The 21839-nt window shown below is 38.0% G+C and overlaps 1 protein-coding gene across 1 annotated transcript; it reads right to left on the bottom strand.

Moving 5' to 3' along the window:
* Window positions 1–2861: 2861 nt before the first annotated feature.
* LOC139135580 (uncharacterized) lies at window positions 2862–21808 on the bottom strand. Its single transcript, XM_070703046.1, has 9 exons — window positions 21717–21808; window positions 18408–19015; window positions 15875–15981; window positions 12130–12222; window positions 11140–11333; window positions 10095–10183; window positions 4031–4105; window positions 3731–3805; window positions 2862–3147 (listed from the first exon to the last, which is right to left on the bottom strand). The coding sequence occupies exons 2-9, from the start codon at window positions 18972–18974 to the stop codon at window positions 3016–3018; spliced, it is 1332 nt and encodes a 443-aa protein (XP_070559147.1). The 5' UTR covers window positions 18975–19015; window positions 21717–21808; the 3' UTR covers window positions 2862–3015.
* Between the last annotated feature and the right edge of the window lie 31 nt (window positions 21809–21839).

Raw genomic sequence — 21839 nt, forward strand, 5'->3', positions numbered from 1 at the left:
TGAGAAAAAAGAATTGAAAATGCCTTTTTAAGAGCAAAATAATACATACTTGTTGTTTTATCATTATTGACGTGTTTCTACTTGTTCACCCATTCTTGCATTCATCATTGCAATAAAATGCTGTGAAAAAAATGAACCTGATGTGGCCTGCATCTGTTTACCTTGATCTTAAAAGGCAAATACAACTTTCTGTCTTGACAACCATACCATAGTTTCAATGTTTTACCTAGTGTACCTGCTTGGTTTGTACGCAGGAAACAAGTAGAAAACAGGCTCTATAATTTTATAATTTTAAAGTGATCAGAATACAAAAGTCCTGAAAAGATAAGATAATCACAACTTCCAGTATAAGGGATACAGTCACTCTAAATGTATAAATTAAAATTAAAAATGTGCCTGGAGGATGTACTAAAAAATACAGAAAGTTGCTTCCTGTCGGTAAAATCTAAAAAAAATTCAAGATTTTAAAGATTTTTGCAGATTTTTTTTTACGCATTTGTCTTCTTATTTATTTTTTTTTATTTTGCAAACTAGTTTGAAGATTTTTTTCCCCTAACTTTCTGCTCTGAATTTTTTTTTTTTTTTACCACCCCTTCCCAAGATCTAATGGTCCGTCCCTTACCCTTTCGAAACACCTGACACTCACTTCTTTGGTCTTTTACCAGTTCACATATAAGTATCTTTCTTTCACGACTTCGGGTTCGACTGTGTTATGTGTACCGGTACTCTGTTCATAGTCTCGATGTGTGTTTATCCTAATATACGACTTTTGGCCTATGATTTTTTGATTTATACCGGTATGATTATTAGGAATCCCATGACCCCGTGTACCTGAGCGCGTCTCCTCCTTGGAGCGCAGCGCCCTCAAACGATGGATTTTCTTGATGCTACCGCTATCTTTTGTTGCTAGGCTTATCTGTAGCTGTCAAAGCTACAGATAACACTGTGGAGATTGTCAGGTTCAGAGCAACGTAGTCGTGTGTAATTCATTGGATAACACACGGTCCCTCTATCATAGGGGACAGCGGATAGTATTTCTATGCAATCATGCACCGTCACTGTGATTTAGAAATCCAAATTACTTTAATCCCAGTGGCACGACTCTCCAGGAAATTAATGGGCATCTAAAGCCCTGGGCATGTTCCCAAAATCACAGAACAGGGGGAGTTTCTTGTTCATCAACTGGGTGTGTGAAACACGAAAAGTACTTTTCTGCAAAACTGATCCGTGAAAGGATATGAATACTCATTTGAAATTTGGTAAATAATTTTCACGCATGTTCAGTTTTGTCAGCGCTATATTGAAAATGAGATTTTTTTTATAAAGGACGTCATCATGTACTCTTTTCCCAAACGTTATCACGACTTGCTCCAGACTGTAATTGAGGTAAGCTGGAAAAGACATCAAAGATAGACTACATTACTCATACGCAAAATGGTTGCAACTGTATTTGTAATTCTCTCATCACTTCTGGATTAGGGATTATTTTCAGGTTCATTTTTATCCAATATTTCCAACAATATGGGTCTCTTTTTAGTTGAAAATCCCAATTAAGGGACGTTTTCGAATTTTGCGGAACAAGCTAGTGGCAAGCCATTTCTATGAGTGCCAGCACAGGACTGGAAATTTGAAACTTTGATTTTCCTTATATCATTGGTCATTTGGGATGGGTAAATTCATTTTTCTTTTATGTGCAATTCTTTTTATCGTAACCCCTGGAAAAATGAGAGGTCCAGGCTCACGATACGTCCTTGACTGAATAAAAAGATTTAACCAAAGTTGGGCCTTCCTCCCAAAGATATTACCAAAGACATTTATTAAAGAGGAACTTTCACTCCCATAGAATAATTTATGTCTGGCATCGTGCTCAAAGAATGCAACCACGGCATATTGCTCAGTCTATTAGGGATACTGGTAGTAATACACTGTATTTTCCGCTCAATCCGAGTGAGACGGACAAGACCGGAGTTCTTTAATTTTCCTAGACTGGCCTTTTCCAGATCAAATCAGTAGTTTTATGGTTTTTACAAAGAAATCGAGAGCATGACGCAAGATATAAGTTTTGGGTTACCATAACAAAAGTACAGAGGGGCTCTCGACGATAGAAAACACCGGGAGAAAACAATGGATATCAATCATTTCAGGGGAAGTAGCGGGCTACATAGACTGAAAGATCAGTCGCCTGAGGGCGCTCTCTACGCACCCCTGGGATCTTTCAGTCTACAGGCTGGCTACACAGCTGTATGCACAAACATTTTAACATTTTCAATGCTTCTCAAATACACATGTACCTGCGACGTTATAACTAACAGACAATGTCAGGCACATGCTGCACATGGGTTGCACGGCTGTCAGATGATTCAACCGTCATTTATACTGGTATATCAAATTGAAAAGACACTTAACTTGCGATGTACTCTAGGCAAAAATAGTACAGTTCACACACAGTCCCTCTATAGAGGGACGGTGGTTCACAACAGCATATTGAGGAACAGGATTCTGTCTATCTGGTCAATGTACTGATCCAAGTAAAGATTATACTAGTATTTGTCACGAAGGCAAACTCTCTTCCAGAGCTTTGTTTATCGGAAAATGTCACGCCATCCAGGGAAACATTGTCATCCTACTGTAAACCAAGCACGCACAGACACAGACACATGCAGACACAGACAGTGCACATTTTCAGAGTACATATATATCCATCCAATCATGGCCTACGGTACATACCGTCATGGGACTGATGTGACCTAGGCAAGTTAATCGGTACACTTAAAAAGCCAAATGCTTCTGAGTAGGTTGAACAATAAATGTCACTAGTACACATTAATTTGTAAACATGATGACACTAATAAAATCTCATGTAGATAAAATAATATTGTCGTTTATTGCTGTGGTAAGCAGTTCAAGTACTACAACTCCACTGGTACAGAAACATCCAAAAGCAACAATTTTAAAATCATTTGCTTCTCAAAGAATAGCCTAGATTTGTTATGGAGGTTTTTTTGCATCCACTTTTCATGATGATGTCAGCTGTGATTTCTTTTTCTGTTTTGTCCACTTCAAGGGGTTCTCAGACTGATTGACTGCCGTGTCCCATGCCTTCTTGTGAAGTGTGTACAGCTTCATTGCTGCCTGTGCGTCTTCAATCTGTCAAAAAAAATCCAACACAAAGCATTGGCTGAATCATCTCCAGTGATATACCGGTAAGCTGCAGGGTCTGACTGGGTCCAAATGGTGGTTCCCATAATTTGCATTCCCCTCAGTAACTACATTGGCTGGCTACTCTCTGAGAAACTTTGGAAAGCAACCATTTTGATGATGTCAGGCATACATTGTCAAGATGATACTATATTTATACCATCAGGGCAATTTTATACTATCAGAAGGCAAAGCACCATTACCACCAAGTTAAAGCCCCCTCTCAATTATCAGATTTATCTAATATAAATATTATGTACTTGGTGAATTATTCAATGCAAAACAAAAGAATGACAAACTGTTAATGCGCTATTGACACATTCGCTAATGTGAGAACCTGGGATTAGGGCGCCTTTAATGTGTCATTAAATCTTTCTGGTAGCTGGTCAGTCACCTGCTCTTACTTTTATAATTCCATAAGCAGGTAATAACATGCGATATTAAATTAACAAGATTTTCTTGATATCCAATGTATGAAATCAAAAAATGATTATTACTGAGTGCAGCGTGATAGGAAAATGTAAGCACTTACAGAGTTGTGTTCTCCTTGCTGTACTGACACATGTAATATCTCTTTGGCTAGTTTCTTCAAGCCTGGTCTGTTGGTCTGCCCAAGGTAAAATGAGACATTTCAATACCAGGATTTAACAATGATGAAAATCAGAGGACAATCTGTCAGTGTATGACAGATGATGTATACGGTAGGGATATGCATTTTAGAAAATGTGGAATAGAAGACAAGAGTTACTCTATCACAAGTACTGCATTTAAGACAATTTTTAAGCTTCAAATATTCATTAACTGTCTCATTGACAGTGATGATGAAACATACCCTAAGCATTCTTCTAAATGGCTTGTATCTGGCAGTGTCACGGAGATACCTCTTTGGGTGGCTGAGATACAACACCTGTTGAACGAAATAGATTGAAAAAAGATCATGATTGATGGCTCTGACACTGTGAGGTAAACATCCACTTACTTTGACAATTAAGAACAATTTGATAGAAACAACATTCTGAAAAGGAAAACAATATTCTTGCAGATCAGCTGGTATTCTTGACCATAGTTTACGTTGAGAAATACCAGTACTCATGATTTCTACCAGCTGGTATTGACTTCTGTTTACATTAAAAGTTACTCATAATTGCAAACCATTGCAAAAATTATTCAAATCTTTGTGGAGTGTGACATTAGTCCTTCAAAAGATTTTTTAACTACTATATACTGGTTTTTGCCTTGAATTATCAAAAGTTGAACAATGCTGCAGTATATTGCTACAGGAATCACAGTTGGTTTGAAGGGCAGGTAGCTGTAACTTTGATGATTTTTTAACCCTTTCACCACCATGGTTTGACCCAAATCCATTGTTTTCTATGGTAAAGTTGGACCTGTATACAGGAACTGGGGGTGAAAGGGTTTTTTAAAAATATTTTTGCTTCAAGGCGTATTAGGTTCTGTTGGAATAATAACTCAATAGAGTCAATCTGCGTTAATGTTTCTTCTGTGCTTCTGGAATGGCAAAAATTACAGACAGCGAAACTTCAGTGAATTAAAACTGTGACAGTATTGTATGAAGGAAAACTCCTTTGAAAAGTATTTTCTCTTCTCTTGTTTTGTACCCTAGACAAGTATTGCACATTTTTCCTGACATCACATGTCCACAATGCATAAACATGGTCATGTATTGAAGCATAACAAAATAACATGTTGTCACTGCCCTCTTCTTTACCCCATAAGGTATAAACTGATATACAGTACCAGAATCACATAACTTGTAGCTTTTCCGCGCTGTTGGCCTACCTGCTGGTGCGGAACTTCGCGGTAACACCTCTTTGTTAGCTGTTGATTTTCTTTGTCCTCGATTGCGGTAAATGCGGTAAGTGAACAATAGTTCCCGCAGCAGTTGCGACAAGTACAACAAAAGAACGTGCGGTATTGCGGCAATTGACGAGGTGTTAATGACCCCAAGTTGTTGCCGCACAGACCTTTTGTGAAGGTTTGCTTTTGCCCCGCCCTCTGAGTTTACGATCACGATCACAAGTTTTCACCATAGCGATCTCGGCAAAGTTGGGTACCTGAAAGCATTTCTTGCATTTTTTTCCTTTGTACTCTTTGTAAGTGTACGGTAATGTACAGTATACAGCAAAACTTGCATTCAGACTCGGCTGGTTTTTGATAGCATTTAGACGTGTTCAAGACGCATCTGAGACGCGTCCGAGACGCGTCGAAAACACGACTCTTGCAGCTCATCTCACAATGGAAAGATTGTCAAAAGTGCCCTTCGTAATGTACATACAATACTCCTATTACCTCGCGTTTTTGCCTCGTTCTTGACGCTCCAATTCCTTTGTCTACTATCATAAATGTAGCAACTTTTTGCCCAGTCAATGTTTAATAGTGCAAACATTTGAGAAAAGAACGATTGATTATATGTTGTTGCTCCAAAACTGCCCAGGTAAACTCATTGCATTATCGATATCGAGTTGACCATGCGTTGTTCACTGTGCATGCCCACGAGAAAATCATTATCGAATGGTCTGGCCCGATGCCACGAAGTAATTGCTAATACCGGAAGTAGCATGTACAGTTGTGGTATTGTTGACAAAATGAACAGCTTTCAGTTTGGCAACAATCTGTTTTATTACACTGTATGCATATGTATTATTGCCCGATTACTGTATTACTGTTTAACCCTTGCGTCCTTTTTACATAGGCATAGGATTAAAAAACACCAAGAAACGACAGCTCGCATAGGAAATAAAATTTACTACGAAAACCCAGATCTTTTATTTTCGTCTTTTCCTTTTTTCATGATGTTCTGAGGTTGCGTCATGCGTTAGATGAACGCTACACAATAAAACAGAGTGATTAGTTGATGAGTACGTTGTTACGAAAAACTCATGTCTACGCAGTTGTAAGTGTTTCTCGTTCGTGGCATAGATGTCAAGCAGATGATGGTCAAGGGGCCGAATCGATACTAAATACGGTCTCACGTTTATCCCGCACCGTTCGGAGAGGTTACTGTATCAGCTATTGTTAAAAACGTAACGATTTAATTCCCATTTGAGTACAATAACCGGACAGGTATAAATGGAATTCATGTTTGAATCCAATCGAAATTTACCTCTGCTCTGGCGGAAATCAACCATAGGCAGGCTTTACCCAGCTTTCCTGCAATTTCGATGAGCATGTCATGTCCGCAAACGACATTTTACGTCTTCTTTATCATTGATTGCAATACCAACGAAATGTTTAAAAGGGAACTTCCAAACATAGAGGGAATGGCTCGGCAATTAATTCTGAATGAAATCACAAATGCGAGTTCGAAGTCTGGCAACAAACTTTTATTAAATACATTATTATTCGATCACTGTATTATTGTTTTAACCACTTTCGTCCTTTTTACACAGGCATATAATGAAAAGACCAAGAAATAACAGCTATCATGGGAATAAAATCAATTACGAAAACCCAGATCTTGTATTTTTCGTCTTTCCTTTCTTTATAATCATTCCGAAGTTGCGTTATGCCTCAGGTAAACACCACACAATAAAACGGAGTGATTAGTTGATGAGTTCGTTTTACGAAAAAAAACCCATATCTACGCAGTTGTAAGTTGTTACTCGTTCGCGGCTTAATTGTCGAGCAGATGATTGTCAAGGGGCCGAATCGATACTAAATACGGTCTCACAGTCACATTTATTCCGCACCATATGGAGAGAGGTAGCACGTAGCGGCTACGGTATTGTTAAAAACCCAACGATTTCATTCTCATTCGAGTAAAATAACGCGACAGTTGTAAATGCAATGCATGTCATATGGTTAGGTCCACGGTCTCTCCACGTGGAAGGACCGTGTTAGGTCGAAAACATTGGCGAGAAGTAAGATAAATAACCCGCGAAATTATCGAGAAAGTGTAGATCGCATCGTCATTGCAAAAGCATGGCCCCCATGACCTTTGGACTCTGCATGACCTTGATCACATAACGTTGTCATAAAAGTGGCAATATTGTCGATTAAAGCACGGTCCCTCCACAACTTGTGGAGGACCGTGATTAAAGTAATTTCGAAAATAACTGCAGTGATAAATATTTCTTCTAAAATGAATCCGCTAAAAATGACTCACCAAAAGAGGTTTAAATCTTCTTCCTTTTCCCTTGTTTGAGATCATGACAGAAGCATTTCATTGTAATGTGAACGTTAACGAAATTTACCTTTGGCGGAATCAACCATAGGTAGGTTTTACGCCACTTTGCTGTTCGATTTTAACCAAGGCAATTTCGATGGATATGTAATCTCGTGTTGGCTGTCAACAACGCTTTCAGTGGTGACGCAACATACTCTGAATTTTGTAGAGGAATGTATTCTGAAAAGGTTGCCTTGTCAGTTGCTTGACATGTATCATGTCATTGTCACTTTACAGTACGTGACAATGACATAGTGCTCTTACACTCGGACGGAGATAACTTATCCTTGTCACTGTCGGCAAACGTTACAGCAACAATGTCGTAATTCTACTGGTAATGCAGTATTGTACATGCTGTTAAACAATTAGATTGATTGGGGAGGACACCGCGACATTGCACTTTTATATGATATCCTATATTTACGGTACTAGACTATACAATATCGAAGTTAGATTGGCTTAGCTAGATCTATAAAGGGCTTAAATCTCCGATATATATCGGATATTTACTTGCGATTTGACAGAATCTAGTATCGTCTAGTATCGAAGCTAGAGTCAGTCTTTGGAAGTCGGGTTTGGCCAGAACTGTGAGGTGGTGAAATCTCACCGCAGTCCTGAAAACGTCGATATGTCAAACTTTGTATTAGATTGTAAATATCCGATATTTAAAAATTGTGCAAAGTCGCGCCTTCATGTGATTGGGAGAACAAATGTTCATGTACTTTTATAAGTGCACATTCATGAGCTGCCTCGGACATTCATGACCATGCATATTCCATTCCCGACTTTGATAATTCCCGAAACGAATACACAAAAATCATGTACAACGTAACAATGCACACAACGACGCAATCGTACATACTTCGGGGCACAATTAATCTTAGATTTATTTCTGGAGCTTGCTCAGTATAGGTCTTTAAAAACATCACTGCACATCGCATTGATATGACTTTCTCACACCAGAATTTCTTTACTTTAAACTAATATTGACACACCGTCCCTTCACGAACACATGGAGAGAGACGCAACGGTGCTTCGTAATATAATAGAGGTGTACCTCGATTGTAATATTAAAACTGTCGTATCTCGTGATCTTTCCCCGGTCGGATAGAGTCACCTTACGGCAGCACAATCATACACCTGCCTCCGTTTGCCTAAGCCCATAATTGTATTTTACACTGCTGCGTCTTGCGTAGCGGCAACGAAATACCGGTAGACACAAGCTAATAAGCTTACTTCTGAGCGTAGCAGCCATGTTTGCTTCTATAAATGCCCGATCTGACAGGTTGCGTAGTTGATGACGGTATCAATACTTCCGCGATATTGCTCATTTTCGGAACTGGATTTTTCAACATAATGACATGTCGGTTGTTAAATTTAATTATTTAGTTTTTTGTTCCACACAGAGAATGAATTTCCAGCGTTTAGTGACCAGTTTAGTCCCACTGTGTAATACTTCTCTGAACACAGTGCATGCGTGAGCGCTCAGATAATTTTAAAAACGGACACTGGACAGACAAGCTTGGCCTTCGCGCCTCGGTAAGATAGTACGCCAATTCGGCTACCTCGGAAACATCAAGTCAGATCTTTTCACAGACAAATAAAACGGAATTATAAGCAAAATCAGTTCGCCGATGAAATCACTTGCAATTTTCTACAACATTGTTACTGTTGACTTAGCTGGTACGGACTCATATAACCACAGTCCCTCCACCCGTGATATAAGATATAAACTAGCGTACCATCACGTTGACATAGGAGCAAAGTCGTACGTGAAAAAAGTAAAGGAAAACATGCAAGTTCTAGGTTTTCAAACAAATTTTATTGAGATGTAAGTTGATTCTCATTTCCTTGTCGCTAGCGCTCCCGTTCAAGACCTGAGTAGAAAGGACACGTGGTTTAAAATGTAATAAATTGACGGGGCACCATTCTCTTGGATTTATTTGGTGCTCACTGTTTATTTTTTTACCCAAATTTGTAATATTTCTAACAGAACAAAAACCAATGGAGAGCACAGTGTCTGTTGCTGGTAGTTTTATTTGTTTTGTATTTTAAATTTTACTACATTTGATCTGCGAGGTATAATCATCTCAGAACGAGTTAGTTTTACCCGGGAAGACAACTTTTTCAAGTTACCTGTCCTGGTGGGTGGTTGCAATGCCCACGAATTTCGAACACTGGCTTTTATAAGTTTTCAAAACTAGTAAAATATCCGTGACAGACTCGAAGAGGATGTCTCCTTGTGAATGTCCTTGAACCCATGACCGCGAGCGTCGTTTTTTTTTCTATGCGTTCTCTTTGTATAATGATCGATACACGTACATATAGCGTTGGATGGGTGATACCATTTTCACGAAGTGGTAAAAAGCAGGGGTATGCAAAAATGTCGTTGCCAAGTCACAAAGAAATTCAACCGCAAATCGCAGTGACAATGCAATTCATAGGATTTTGATCAGTTCTAAACTAAAACTGAAAAGACCAGACCTTGTCCATATTTTTTCATTCTTTAATTATTATTATGAGATAAAGTGAACGTCCCCTCCTGAAAGATAGTCAGGGCCGGATGCTTGTATTGCATTTTTCCCATTGTGACACCCCTTGTTCAAAATGTATTGACAAGCAACAGTAGAGAACATGGCATGGAAAAATTTAAATTTTCACAAAGAAGATTTACACTGTTGAAAGCTGAGTGAGCAGCATGATACATTACCTTCATATCATTATGAAGTGCATGTCCAACCAAGATCCGTCCCTTCAAGAGATCTGCTACTTCCTTTTGTACTGTACCGAAATCTTCAGCTGAAATGCATCAAATGAAACCAAACAACCCTTCAGATAACTGAGATTGGAAAACTTTCAATTTAGCCCTAGTATGGAATTGTAATGGCAGTTGGCTATCTAGCTAAAAGATTATGTTTATAACTGACCAAGCAATAAATGTAGACGGATGACGGATGGATGGCAACCAACAATAAACCTATCTGATCAGCTCCAAGTCATGGACAGCGGTGATAAAAAAATAGACAAATTTACTACATGATGTTGGAAACATGTACTGCTTGTTCTTGTTGAAGTGCCTTACACATGCACCGCAAAAAAGGGTTGCCATAATTTGCTTTGATCTCTTACATGCATGAACTTGCTGGGTAATACAGCTCCTCTGTTGTGTATGTCATCCAAGCAGTGAATGAATTCATTCTTTACACTAATAGTTATCTTCCCTACGCAACTTGTATGCATTAAACATTAGGAAATGAATGTAACATACATCCATCTGTCCATTTGAAGTGAATTTCCCTGTTACGGCATTTTAGAGGCATTTTTAGATTTTGTAGTTAAAATCAGACATTGTTTTATTGAAAGTTTTTTCAAATTTGAAAACTTTCCTCTATCACATTGTCATGCTGATAACTCTCTCTCCAAGGTGTTTTCTAAATCACAAGACTGAAAGGGAAGTGTGTCTCTCACACTCTCATACACAATACAATAGCCCTGTACATGACATTGAAGGAAACGTGGTTTCCTGGTGAATATTTGATTAAACTGATACAGGAATGGGGATTTCCGTTTTGCCGTACCTGGTTCCCCAAAACAGCAAAGAGACTTTCGACTATTTAATATTCACGTGGCTACCAGTCATAAATTCCAACATGTACTTTTACAAATTGCCCCTTTCTGATTTCTGTACATGCCATCCTCCTTTGAGAAAGTGTCACGTATCGTGTAAAGACTGAACCGAAAACTTAGTGTATCACCTAGCTTTAAGTGTTCCGGTCTGATGCCACTCACAGCTGTTCTGTAGTCAACCACCTTCTCCCTGGGTTTCACATATTTGTCATAGACACATGCACCATACTGGTTGACGATGGACACCCTTGCGAGTTCATTGTCCTTGCCTTCCAAGCCAGCGCCAACCATCTCACAATCCAATGCCAGGCATCTTGTAAGGCTGTAAGAAGTGACACTTTGATTACATATACTAGTACACGTAATTACAAAAAACTATCAATCCTAGTTATTTTGTATCATCTATATATTTGTATCATTGCTGTCTAAGAAAATCTACAGTAAAGTTTATTTATCTTGACAATGGTATGTTTCATGTTTTGCAATGTAAATGTCAACAAATAAGAAGACAACTGTCTAAATCATTGCCCATCACTATTCAGAATATATGTATCTTATAAGGGGACAAGATTCTCCTATTAACTAACAAAGTTGATCACATTTTGTCCCAAAACGCTTACATTCTCAAACCTATGATGATCAAAAGGCTTAAATGTGTGTTTCTGTATATCTCATCTGTTTGCATTTTGCTTCCACTGAAACGCTCTTAAAGTTACATTGACATTAATTTTGCCACTTGATTCAATAAATGCATGATCGATCGACTGATGATTGAATTAGGCAATTTCATCAGTACTCTTTGCTCCAGGCTTGCTTGTGATCAATCCTCTCTTGTATGATTCACCAATACTCTGTAAAATGATGACAACTTGTCCAATGAACTAGTAACATTTCCATCATTCTAAAACCTCTTTCTGTCTGAAGTGCTTTCAACTGGATGAAAAATTCTAGTCATATGTAGGCGAGCATTCAATATGAGGACCAGGAATATGGTATGAAGGTTAAAACCTTGACTTCCTGTATTTTCAAATTTCTCAATTTCTGCATGCTTTCTGAAAGTCAACTGACAGATAGTCATATTCCGGTATGTGTTGAAGTAAATAGGTAAGACACCTTACCCTTGGAACACATTCCTTGACTTCAGGTCGAGTTGATCATTGGTAGAAGCTTGGAGTACCATTGGATCAACATCATCAAACCACACCTCAGGGCTGGGCAATTAAATCGGACAAATAAATGACTTTGTATGAAGGAATATTATTTGGTAAACAGATGAACAGATTTGTGCTACAGCAGTAAAGGGAACATCATGGAAAATTTAGTCAGACATCTGGTTAGATAATATTGAAAGGTTGCCTGGCCGATTAAAACTAGCATTTGCCTGATAATTAGGTTTTGCCGCTAATCCCAGCATACCAAACATTGTTATTTCCACCTGTCAATCAGGCAGATAACAGTAAAATTTCACTTGCTTGGCCAAAACTTTACCACTCTCACTGCGCAGGTATCTATTGCTTGCTCTAGCTACAAACACAACTGTTCTAAAGTTATGATTTTCAGTCTTTATTAATACCATCGTTTATAAGACCCCCCAGGATTATTTTATCAATTCGTAATTAGCTGTTAGTTCGTTTATAAGACCCCCCAGGATTATTTTATCAATTCGTAATTAGCTGTTAGTTCGTTTATAAGACCCCCAGGGGGGTACACCCGAATTTTGACTGGAACAATAGAGCCATTGTCATGTAATGAGACAAGGATATCCACAACACCTACGCTGCTTATCAAAGTCACAAACAAGTGTAAAGTGAATTATCAAACCTCACACACACGCAAACTATTGTTGGGGTTAGGATCATGTCAATCGGGAACAGTTTTATAATTTCCTGGCGACAAAACTACACTTGGATTTCACCACCTAAATGAACATTAAAGAGTCGGATTTTTTAACGTCTCGATCAAGTACAATGTCGTCTTTTCGTTACTGTCATTTTGCTACCATCAAAATAAGCAGATTTTTCAACATCTGATTAAGTACAAATCGAACATTTCGATGCAATTTGGCTACCATGAAATGAACATTTAGGATAGTTGGGTTTTTGGACTTGTCGATCAAGTACAATTCGCTCATTTCATCACGATCAAACAAACACAATTTACACTCATACAAACACAAAAAAGTTTGGGTATCAGTAGTTCTCTTTTTGGAAACTGTTGTGGGCCTTAAAAGGGCCGTTTCATTTTTTTTTGGTCAGCGGCATGATTTGGTCTGTTTTAGTGAATATGTACGGTGAAAACAGTACCTCGGACTGATTGCTTTAGCAGAGGTACAGCCGCATTATTTGCCAAAACACCGACGTGACATTTCTCTGCCATGCCAACTCTTGGAGAATGGATGAATGCTTTCTTCTTTGCCTTCAAGTAGTATTTTTGTTGACTGACACGTCACGATCGATGATATTCGAAAGTAACCGTGCCCGGTATGAGTGCTGCATCTCGCTTCAAACTTTCAACTTTGCAACCATCTTGAACAACCAACGGCCACAGCATTTCAATCGTGTATGTTGTCTGCATCTCGGCGAAGTTCATACGGCAAACCAAGTTCTAGCTGATTGCGACGGTAGTTAGGCATGCTGACAGCGAGAATGTTTTTAATAATTACTTTTTTTCTTGCCCATGACGATCGTGCACTGTCTTATGACTTGTCAGAAAATAAAGTCTACGATAAATCGACGCATTTTTATAGGATCTTGTGACGATGTCGGGAATCCTTTTGTTGCCGTTATCAATAGAAAATTTGGGACGTGTGAATGACACGAGCTTTGAACTTGCTTCGCTCAACTTTTACACTTTTGTTTTCACACTACTGAGGCAAAAGACTACGGCACATGAAAAAGTTGCTCTTTAAATGGTGTGCTTATAAAGATTTTTTCAACAGTTTTCTATCAGGTAAGGTATCTTTTGTGATCATTGTGAAGAGCTGCAAGTTTTCTCTTACGTTCAACTTTACCGTATAAGCAACCAGTGAAAATAGAAATATCATTGGCATCGTAAAATCTTTCAAAAAGACTTAATGACGACGATATCGACTTCGACTGGTTTGACTTAGATGAAGAGGGCAATTATTGTGTTGACAAACGAAACGCGATATCCAAAGTTTCTTCCGCGCATGAACTGAAAATTCTTTGAATTTCTTCCGTTTATGTTTCATCAATTTTGTAGTTTTTCTCATGTAATGAAGGTATTTATTGTTTGAACGGCATTTGTGTGTGTCCTTTCCTGAACTAGTCCCAGCAATGAGTAGAACGATAGTGTAACAGATTTTCAAGATTATGCACCCTTTCGAAGTCTTGCGAGGGAAAAATACCCAACTTCATAAGCTTAAATGGCCTATACACTTACAGTTAGAACAAAAACGTGCATGATCGTACCATATTCCCAACAGCTGATCATAGATGACTGAATTCCACATCAGGAGACATTTCGGTCATCGATACAAGTAATAAAAAAACTTCAGGGTGTATTGCCAAAAAATCAACACATCAAATATAAAGCAGATTGGCGCAGCAATCTTTCGTCTCGGCCGGGAGCCGATGCCTCAACACTTTACCTGTTCGAGCCTGCCTGTTTGTAAGATCACATTTCGTTTCGAGATACGGTTAGACTTTTTGAAACTAGGAGCAAAATAATAAAACTCACGACGTGTAATTGATTGTTTATTTTAAGGAGTACATTAAATGAAAATCGTACATAGAAAACATCGGACGGACACCATCCCACTGAATAGAATTTTACCTTGACCCATGCACTGACACCTTTGACCTATTGCGTAAATTGACCAATCACAGCCAGCGGAACTTCAGGGACTTTCCCTTCACTCATTGTCTGACCTTTGTGGCCATGCTATGGGGAGCTAGCTGCTGCTGAGGAACGTACTTGTTGTACAAAGTTTCGTGGTGATTATCTATTCACGAAATACAAAGATTTATTGCTATCGTATTGTTTAGTAAAAGAAGGTATGGCAAATACGTTATATTTCAAGACTTGTGGATCTCCATTAATTTATACTTGTACAGATTCGACTGCCAGTATCTACACAGCATGGCCATGAGTCGATATCACAAAGTATGAGTTGTCTGTAGCGTGAATCAAAAATCATTGGCAAAAAATTTGCATACCGTGCATAAATTAACATAAATTAAGTATGAGGTTCGATTTCGCGGTGACATCCGTTTATTAGACCCCCTATATCTTTTCGTCATCTTTGGTTCTGAAAAGGGGGTCTTAGAATTGGAGGAATACGGTATATGATTGCCTTGGTGTTGAATTCAGTGTGCATTAACATTCGTAATTAAAGGCATACCAGCAGTATTTGTTAATATGCAACTACAGGCAATTTGAATATTGACACTCTTCAGCTTGCCAACACCTAGGCTGAGTAAACACTTTCAGTACATGCTAAAACTGTTTTAAGTACTTATTATATGACAACAACACAGACAAAAGCATAACATATTACTGAGGAACTTACGCTAAAAAGATCTATTAGCTATAACTTTATATGTATTTTCCAGTTTTTCTTGTGTCTGAAAGTAACAGTTCCTTGTTCCACTTCCAAAATCAGTGCAATGTGTCTGTGTGTGATGTCCAATACTATTGTTGTCCAATGAATTCTGGTCAGGATAGGAATTCATTTGTCAACAATAACAATTTGCACATTGTACATATTGTGTTGTGTTGTTATGGCTATTGCTTTGTATTTCAAGATGCCTTACTTAGGAAGGAAAATATTGTAACAATGTATTTACTTGACAAGATAAACATGGTGAAAATTAAAAATTACAAGTTTTCCCTTTCACTTACTGGACTTCTTTTTCCTCTCCTTTTTCTGTCGTCTTTGGAAGGGAAGTTATTTTGCTGCTGGCTTTTGTTTTGCTGTTTACTTTCTTCTCTGTTTTAATATTCAAGGTCTGTTGAAGAGAACACAAAAAATTTCACTATAATTTATCACACTGACATTTCTTGAAATGTTGCATTATTACTCGGCAGTCCCACTATAATCCTTTTTCTACCAGGTTCCATAGACAAACCAAACAAATAAATAGCACTTGGAGAAAGAATTACTTCTGGAAAAAAGTTTTACAAAGGTCAATGGTGCAGCCAACTCTGAGAAAGTAACACAGATTACCAAGTGGCTACTTCATACTAACCCAGCTGATATATGTATTCTGATTACAGGAATTTCTAGACTAGCACCCCTTCGCTTGCCCTTTCTTTGCAGCAATTACTTGCTGGCTCAGCGAAAAGCGTTCACCACACAATCTATCTACACAACACTGTACCGCTAATGTTACAGTCTGCTACAGTGGTGTATTCCTCCAATTTATTCTAGTTTGATATTTATATGCCCACAGACTTGGAGCAAGTCTAAGGATTCCATGTTATTTTGTGCATGACATTAAAGTGTGCTCTTTATTGAAACTACTAGGGACATAGGAGTGCATAATTTCTTTCACAAATCTTGTTAACAAGACAGTCCATATTTACAACAGAGTACTTACTGGGAAGTATCAGTACTTCTCAAAATTTCTCACTTGGATTTCCCTATTGAAGGATTATCAATAGAACAGAGATCCTAATCCTAACAATTGTTGGAGAAGAGTAACTATATTGCCCAGAGGGACTGGTCAGTTTCTTCGGCCTGGGGGGGCCCAGTGGATTGATTTTTGCCGACGTCAAAAAGTGGCTGACCCCCCAATTCCAACTTTTGAAAACAGGGTGACCCCCCCTGCGCGCGACAAAGGTAAAACAAAAGGTGGAATATAAATTAAATAATTCATTATATGTGTATATATATATATATATATATATATATATATAAATTTTGGGGTATAGTTTAAACATTCATGTATATGTGTATATATATATATATATATATATATATAATTTTGGGGGTATAATTTAAACATTCAGTCATTCTGTGTTTTAATGGAATTGTTGTCATGTCAGATAGGAACTTAAAAGTGTTGATTCTAAAGTTTGAATACAGTATTTTGAATGAACTGTGAATGTACTCCACTCAATATGCAAAACCAGATGTCCAGAACTGTTGTAAGAAAAATGTGATTGTGAAATATTAGTGCATGTTGCTTTCTAATACTCAATTCTCACAGAGGAAACAGAAAAGTATCAGGAACTTGTCATGCTTTTCATATGAACTGCAGATTTCATAATGATTAGTACACTTTGCAAAACAGACTTTCAATTTACAGACATCAAGATATATCTGACATATATCTCTGATATTCATTAACCCTTTTCCTGCCAGACAGTAATAACTGTATCACTTCCCGATCAGCCAAGTCAGTAAAAAGCGGTATTGAGCCAAAACATGACGTATTTTCACCCACTTGGCTTGGTATGTTATAGCATCTTTTGTCCACAAAAAATCAACTTTACAGTATTATGTTTTCAACAGCCTTCAAATGTACAGTATAATGTTAAAATACATCATATGGAATACGTTGTGTTTCATTAATTTTAACCATTTTGACCTGGTGGTGAAATATGGACTTGGCAGGAAAAGGGTTAATTTACTGCGCCTGAAGGGCGCCGTAAATTAATATATATGAATATATGATATATATATATATATATATATATATATATATATATATATCTGATATAAATATATAATATATTTATATATATATATATATATATATATATATCTGATATATATATCTCTGATATATGAAAGTCATGCAGCTGAAGGGCATGCTGAAAAATATTGTTTGATATTTTAAAAAATGCGCCTGAAGGGCGCGCCGAAAAATTTTAAACAAACAGGTATCTCAGATACATATATGTTCGGATATATTAAAATTTTGCACTAGGACGGGCTCTGAAAATATGTCTTATTATTATTAAAGTTACAACTGAATGTTGAAATTTGTGGCTGGCACAATGTATTTTTCGCAAGTATGAGCCATGTCGAAATTCAAAAACACACTAACCCCCCCCCCCCCCCCATTGGGCATTTCAAAAACATGGTGACCCCCCCCCCCCTATCACCAAAGTCAAAAACAGGGCTGACCCCCACCCATGAATCCACCCCCCCCAGGCCGAAGAAACTGACCAGTCCCTAACTAATCCTGCTAGAATCTGTGAAGTTGAAGGCGTTTGACAACTAACCAGTAGTTTCACATGAGTCAACTGATTTATTATCTGCCTAATTTTCTAGCATGTCAGACAATTATCAAATTGCATGAAAGTTTACTACTTTGCAGATAAATTAAATCTTGATAGTTCACGGAGATGTAGCTAGGGCACTTGCTGTAGAAGTTTTTCAAGACACTATGCCTTCAGCTGACATTGCATGTTTCCTGTTACTCACTTGTGCCAGTGCTTTCCAATTGGATGACATTTCCGTAACAGAGCTTGGTACAGTGACCTTCGTCTTCTTTCCATCTTCTTTCGTTTTCCCACCTTTCCTTTTCTTCTTCTTTCTCAATTTTTTCTTTAATAGAACTTTTTCATGATTTTGTTTAAAAGTGTCACTGGAGGTTCTAATTTCAGCCTTTGACTCTGCTGGTTCATGGCTTCTGACAGCAAGTTTTTTCTTCTTCAGTACAGTTTTTTTCTGGAGTAATTTTTTCTTCTTATTCTTTGTTTTTTCAGCATAGCATGACTTTTCACCCAGTTCAGCCTGAGCTTGTCTCATAGTTTGCTTTGGTAGTGATATTTTGTTGTTTGATGGTCTCTTAGCTGAAAACTTTTTTCTTTTTTGTTTCTTCGTTAGTTTTACTGCCTTTTTGTCACTACGATGATTAACATCACTGTTGGTGTTTGATTCCTGTGACTTTGAATTCTCAATCTTTTCATGCTTCCTTTTCTTAGATTTGAAGTCACCTCCTCCTTGCAAGGACCTTTTCCTTTTCTTATCCATTATTTGTGAATTCATCTCCGGGAAAATGTTTGCCACTTTGTAGTTGTGTCATGGACCTGAAATATTAATTCATGAGGAACATACCATTCAATAAAAATCCATGTTGCAATGCATAATTTTAATGCTTTCTGAGATCAGAAGTGACTTTTTAATTTTTTTGATCAAGGTCCACCTGGGAAAGAATATATGCAAGTAACTGTAATGTAAAGTCTACATGTGTTCAATTTCACAAAATTGCTATCTTCATCACTTGTCTATTGGCACTCTGTTATTACTAATCTTATAGTGATTGTTATTTTCATTGTTGTGGTGGTAATGAATTAAATACCCTGTGTTGTTGGTCATCAGCACTCTCACTTCTAATACGGATGTCAGTAAAACTGAATAGCAAGTGTCTAAATTCACTCCTGCACACAGAATTTGGATACTATGGTAACAAATGTCTCCTGTCCTCTGATATTGTGTATTCATAATTAATAAACTTACAGTTACTTACCAAAATAATGACTGAATGATTTTATATTCTTTTCAGTAGGATGATGAGAAAACAGTAAACAAATTTCAATTAAAATCAATCCATTCCTTTCCTTAGCATAAATCTTTTGTATATGATGGCTAATTTAACAGAACATTCAAATTGCATATTTGCCACCACAATAGTCGTCAGGCTGAACTAATATCCAAGCAACTTCAAAGGTGTCTATACCACAGTCACCTGTGGTCTATTCTGCTCATAGGGAATTCAGTCTCCGATGATGATGATCAGATGGTGACGATGATGATGATTAAACATTAAAAATGAAGGAAAATGAAAATATAATCGGACTCAGTAAAGTTGTTGTTGTTGTTATTGTTGTTGTTGATAGTATTTGATGAAAAGAACAAAGTATGGGTTGCAAATTCAATACAGCCAAACAATACACATGCACTGCAAAATTCAATACAGCCTTTTTAATATACTATACACATGCGCTGCAAAATTCAATACAGCCTAACTATACATGTGCGTTGTAGCCTAACTATACATGTGCGTTGTAGCCTAACTATACATGTGCGTTGTAGCCTAACTATACATGTGCATTGTAGCCTAACTATACATGTGCGTTGTAGCCTAACTATACATGTGCGTTGCAAATTCAATACAGCCTAACATTACCCAAGGGTTGTCACTTCATTGCCACACACTTTTTTCAATCGCCAAAAATGCACCTAGCAAGCATCGAATCGGTAAAATTCGACGTAGGGTCAAAGCACATTAGTCCTTCTCAATCATACTCAGACATTTTTACCTCTTACCGATGAAAAGTCGACAAATCGGCAGGTTTTTCAGCGCATCTTGTCGTCTCTTATATTCCAGATTTAAAAGACCGCGCGGTTACATTAAGTCAAGTGGGCGCATTTCAAATCGAACCAATAGCAGAGCACGTACTGAACGAATGGGCCCGACGTGAAAACCCGGCAGTAACGTAAGTTTCTCACGTCTTTGGAAAGAACGTTCTCTTGCTATGGGTGAACTGGAACTGTTAAAGTTACCAGAATTATCATACACGCAGACAGTGTCACCCATAGTCTTCAAAAGACATAAGAAACTTACGTTACTGCCGGGTTTTCACGCTGGCCCATCCAGCTCTGCTATTGGTTCGATTTGAAATGCGCCCACGTGACTAGATCTTTCGCGGGCCTTTTAAATCTGGAATCAAGAGACCACTAGATGCATTGAAAAACCTGCCGATTTGTCGACTTTTCATCGGTAAGAGGTAAAAATGTCTGAGTATGATTGAGAAGGACTAATGTGCTTTGACCCTACGTCGAATTTTACCGATTTCGATGCTTGCTAGGTGCATTTTTGGCGATTGAAAAAAAGTGTGTGGCAATGAAGTGACAACCCTTGGGTAATGTTAGGCTGTATTGAATTTGCAACGCACATGTATAGTCAGGGTACAACGCACATGTATAGTTAGGCTGTATTGAATTTGCAACGCACATGTATAGTTAGGCTGTATTGAATTTGCAACGCACATGTATAGTTAGGCTATTGAATTTGCAACGCACATGTATAGTTAGGCTGTATTGAATTTGCAACGCACATGTATAGTTAGGCTACAACGCACATGTATAGTTAGGCTGTATTGAATTTTGCAGTGCATGTGTATTGTTTGGCTGTATTGAATTTGCAACCCATACTTTGTTCTCATCAAATACTATCAACAGCAACAATAACAACAACAACAACTTTACTGAGTCTGATTATATTTCTATTTTCCTCCATTTTTATGTTTAATCATCATCATCGTCACCATCTGATCATCATCATCGGAGAACTGAATTCCCTGTGTTCTGCTCTGCGTCTATGATGTGCCCCGTAGACGTGTGTGCATATGCTTCTTCTCAGGCATAATGTACACACGTCTATGGGGACACAGACGCAGAGCGGAATAGACCACAGGTGACTGTGTCTATACCAGTTCAAATATATCTAACAAATATTGTAAGCAGAAAAAAAAAATCACAAGCGTTCGTACGTCCCCCCAGCCGGCCCCCGTCAAGCGGTTGCCCGCGAGTGTGCGCGCAATAATCGGGAGCTACCCCACATGCGCTGAAGTAACATGAGGTACAAATGAAACCTCACTCGCATTTCATTCGATTCATTTATCATGGTGTTAGAATGACACCTCAAGTAGTTCAAGAAAAATAAAAACAAACTGATCGGCAAATTGGTGACGCTCGGATACACTGCACTGTATGTATTTCACTTACCAAAGATCCGACAGCGTGTGGCTTCTCTCTGACCTGAAGTGTGTATGACTCCCGTTTGACCCGGAAATGGTCGAACTATTGGAAGCGTGGACTTCTGGGTAGATTTAAAGGTCCGTTCATGAC

This window comes from Ptychodera flava, chromosome 6, assembly GCF_041260155.1.
Source record: "Ptychodera flava strain L36383 chromosome 6, AS_Pfla_20210202, whole genome shotgun sequence".
Taxonomy (NCBI): Eukaryota; Metazoa; Hemichordata; class Enteropneusta; family Ptychoderidae; genus Ptychodera; species Ptychodera flava.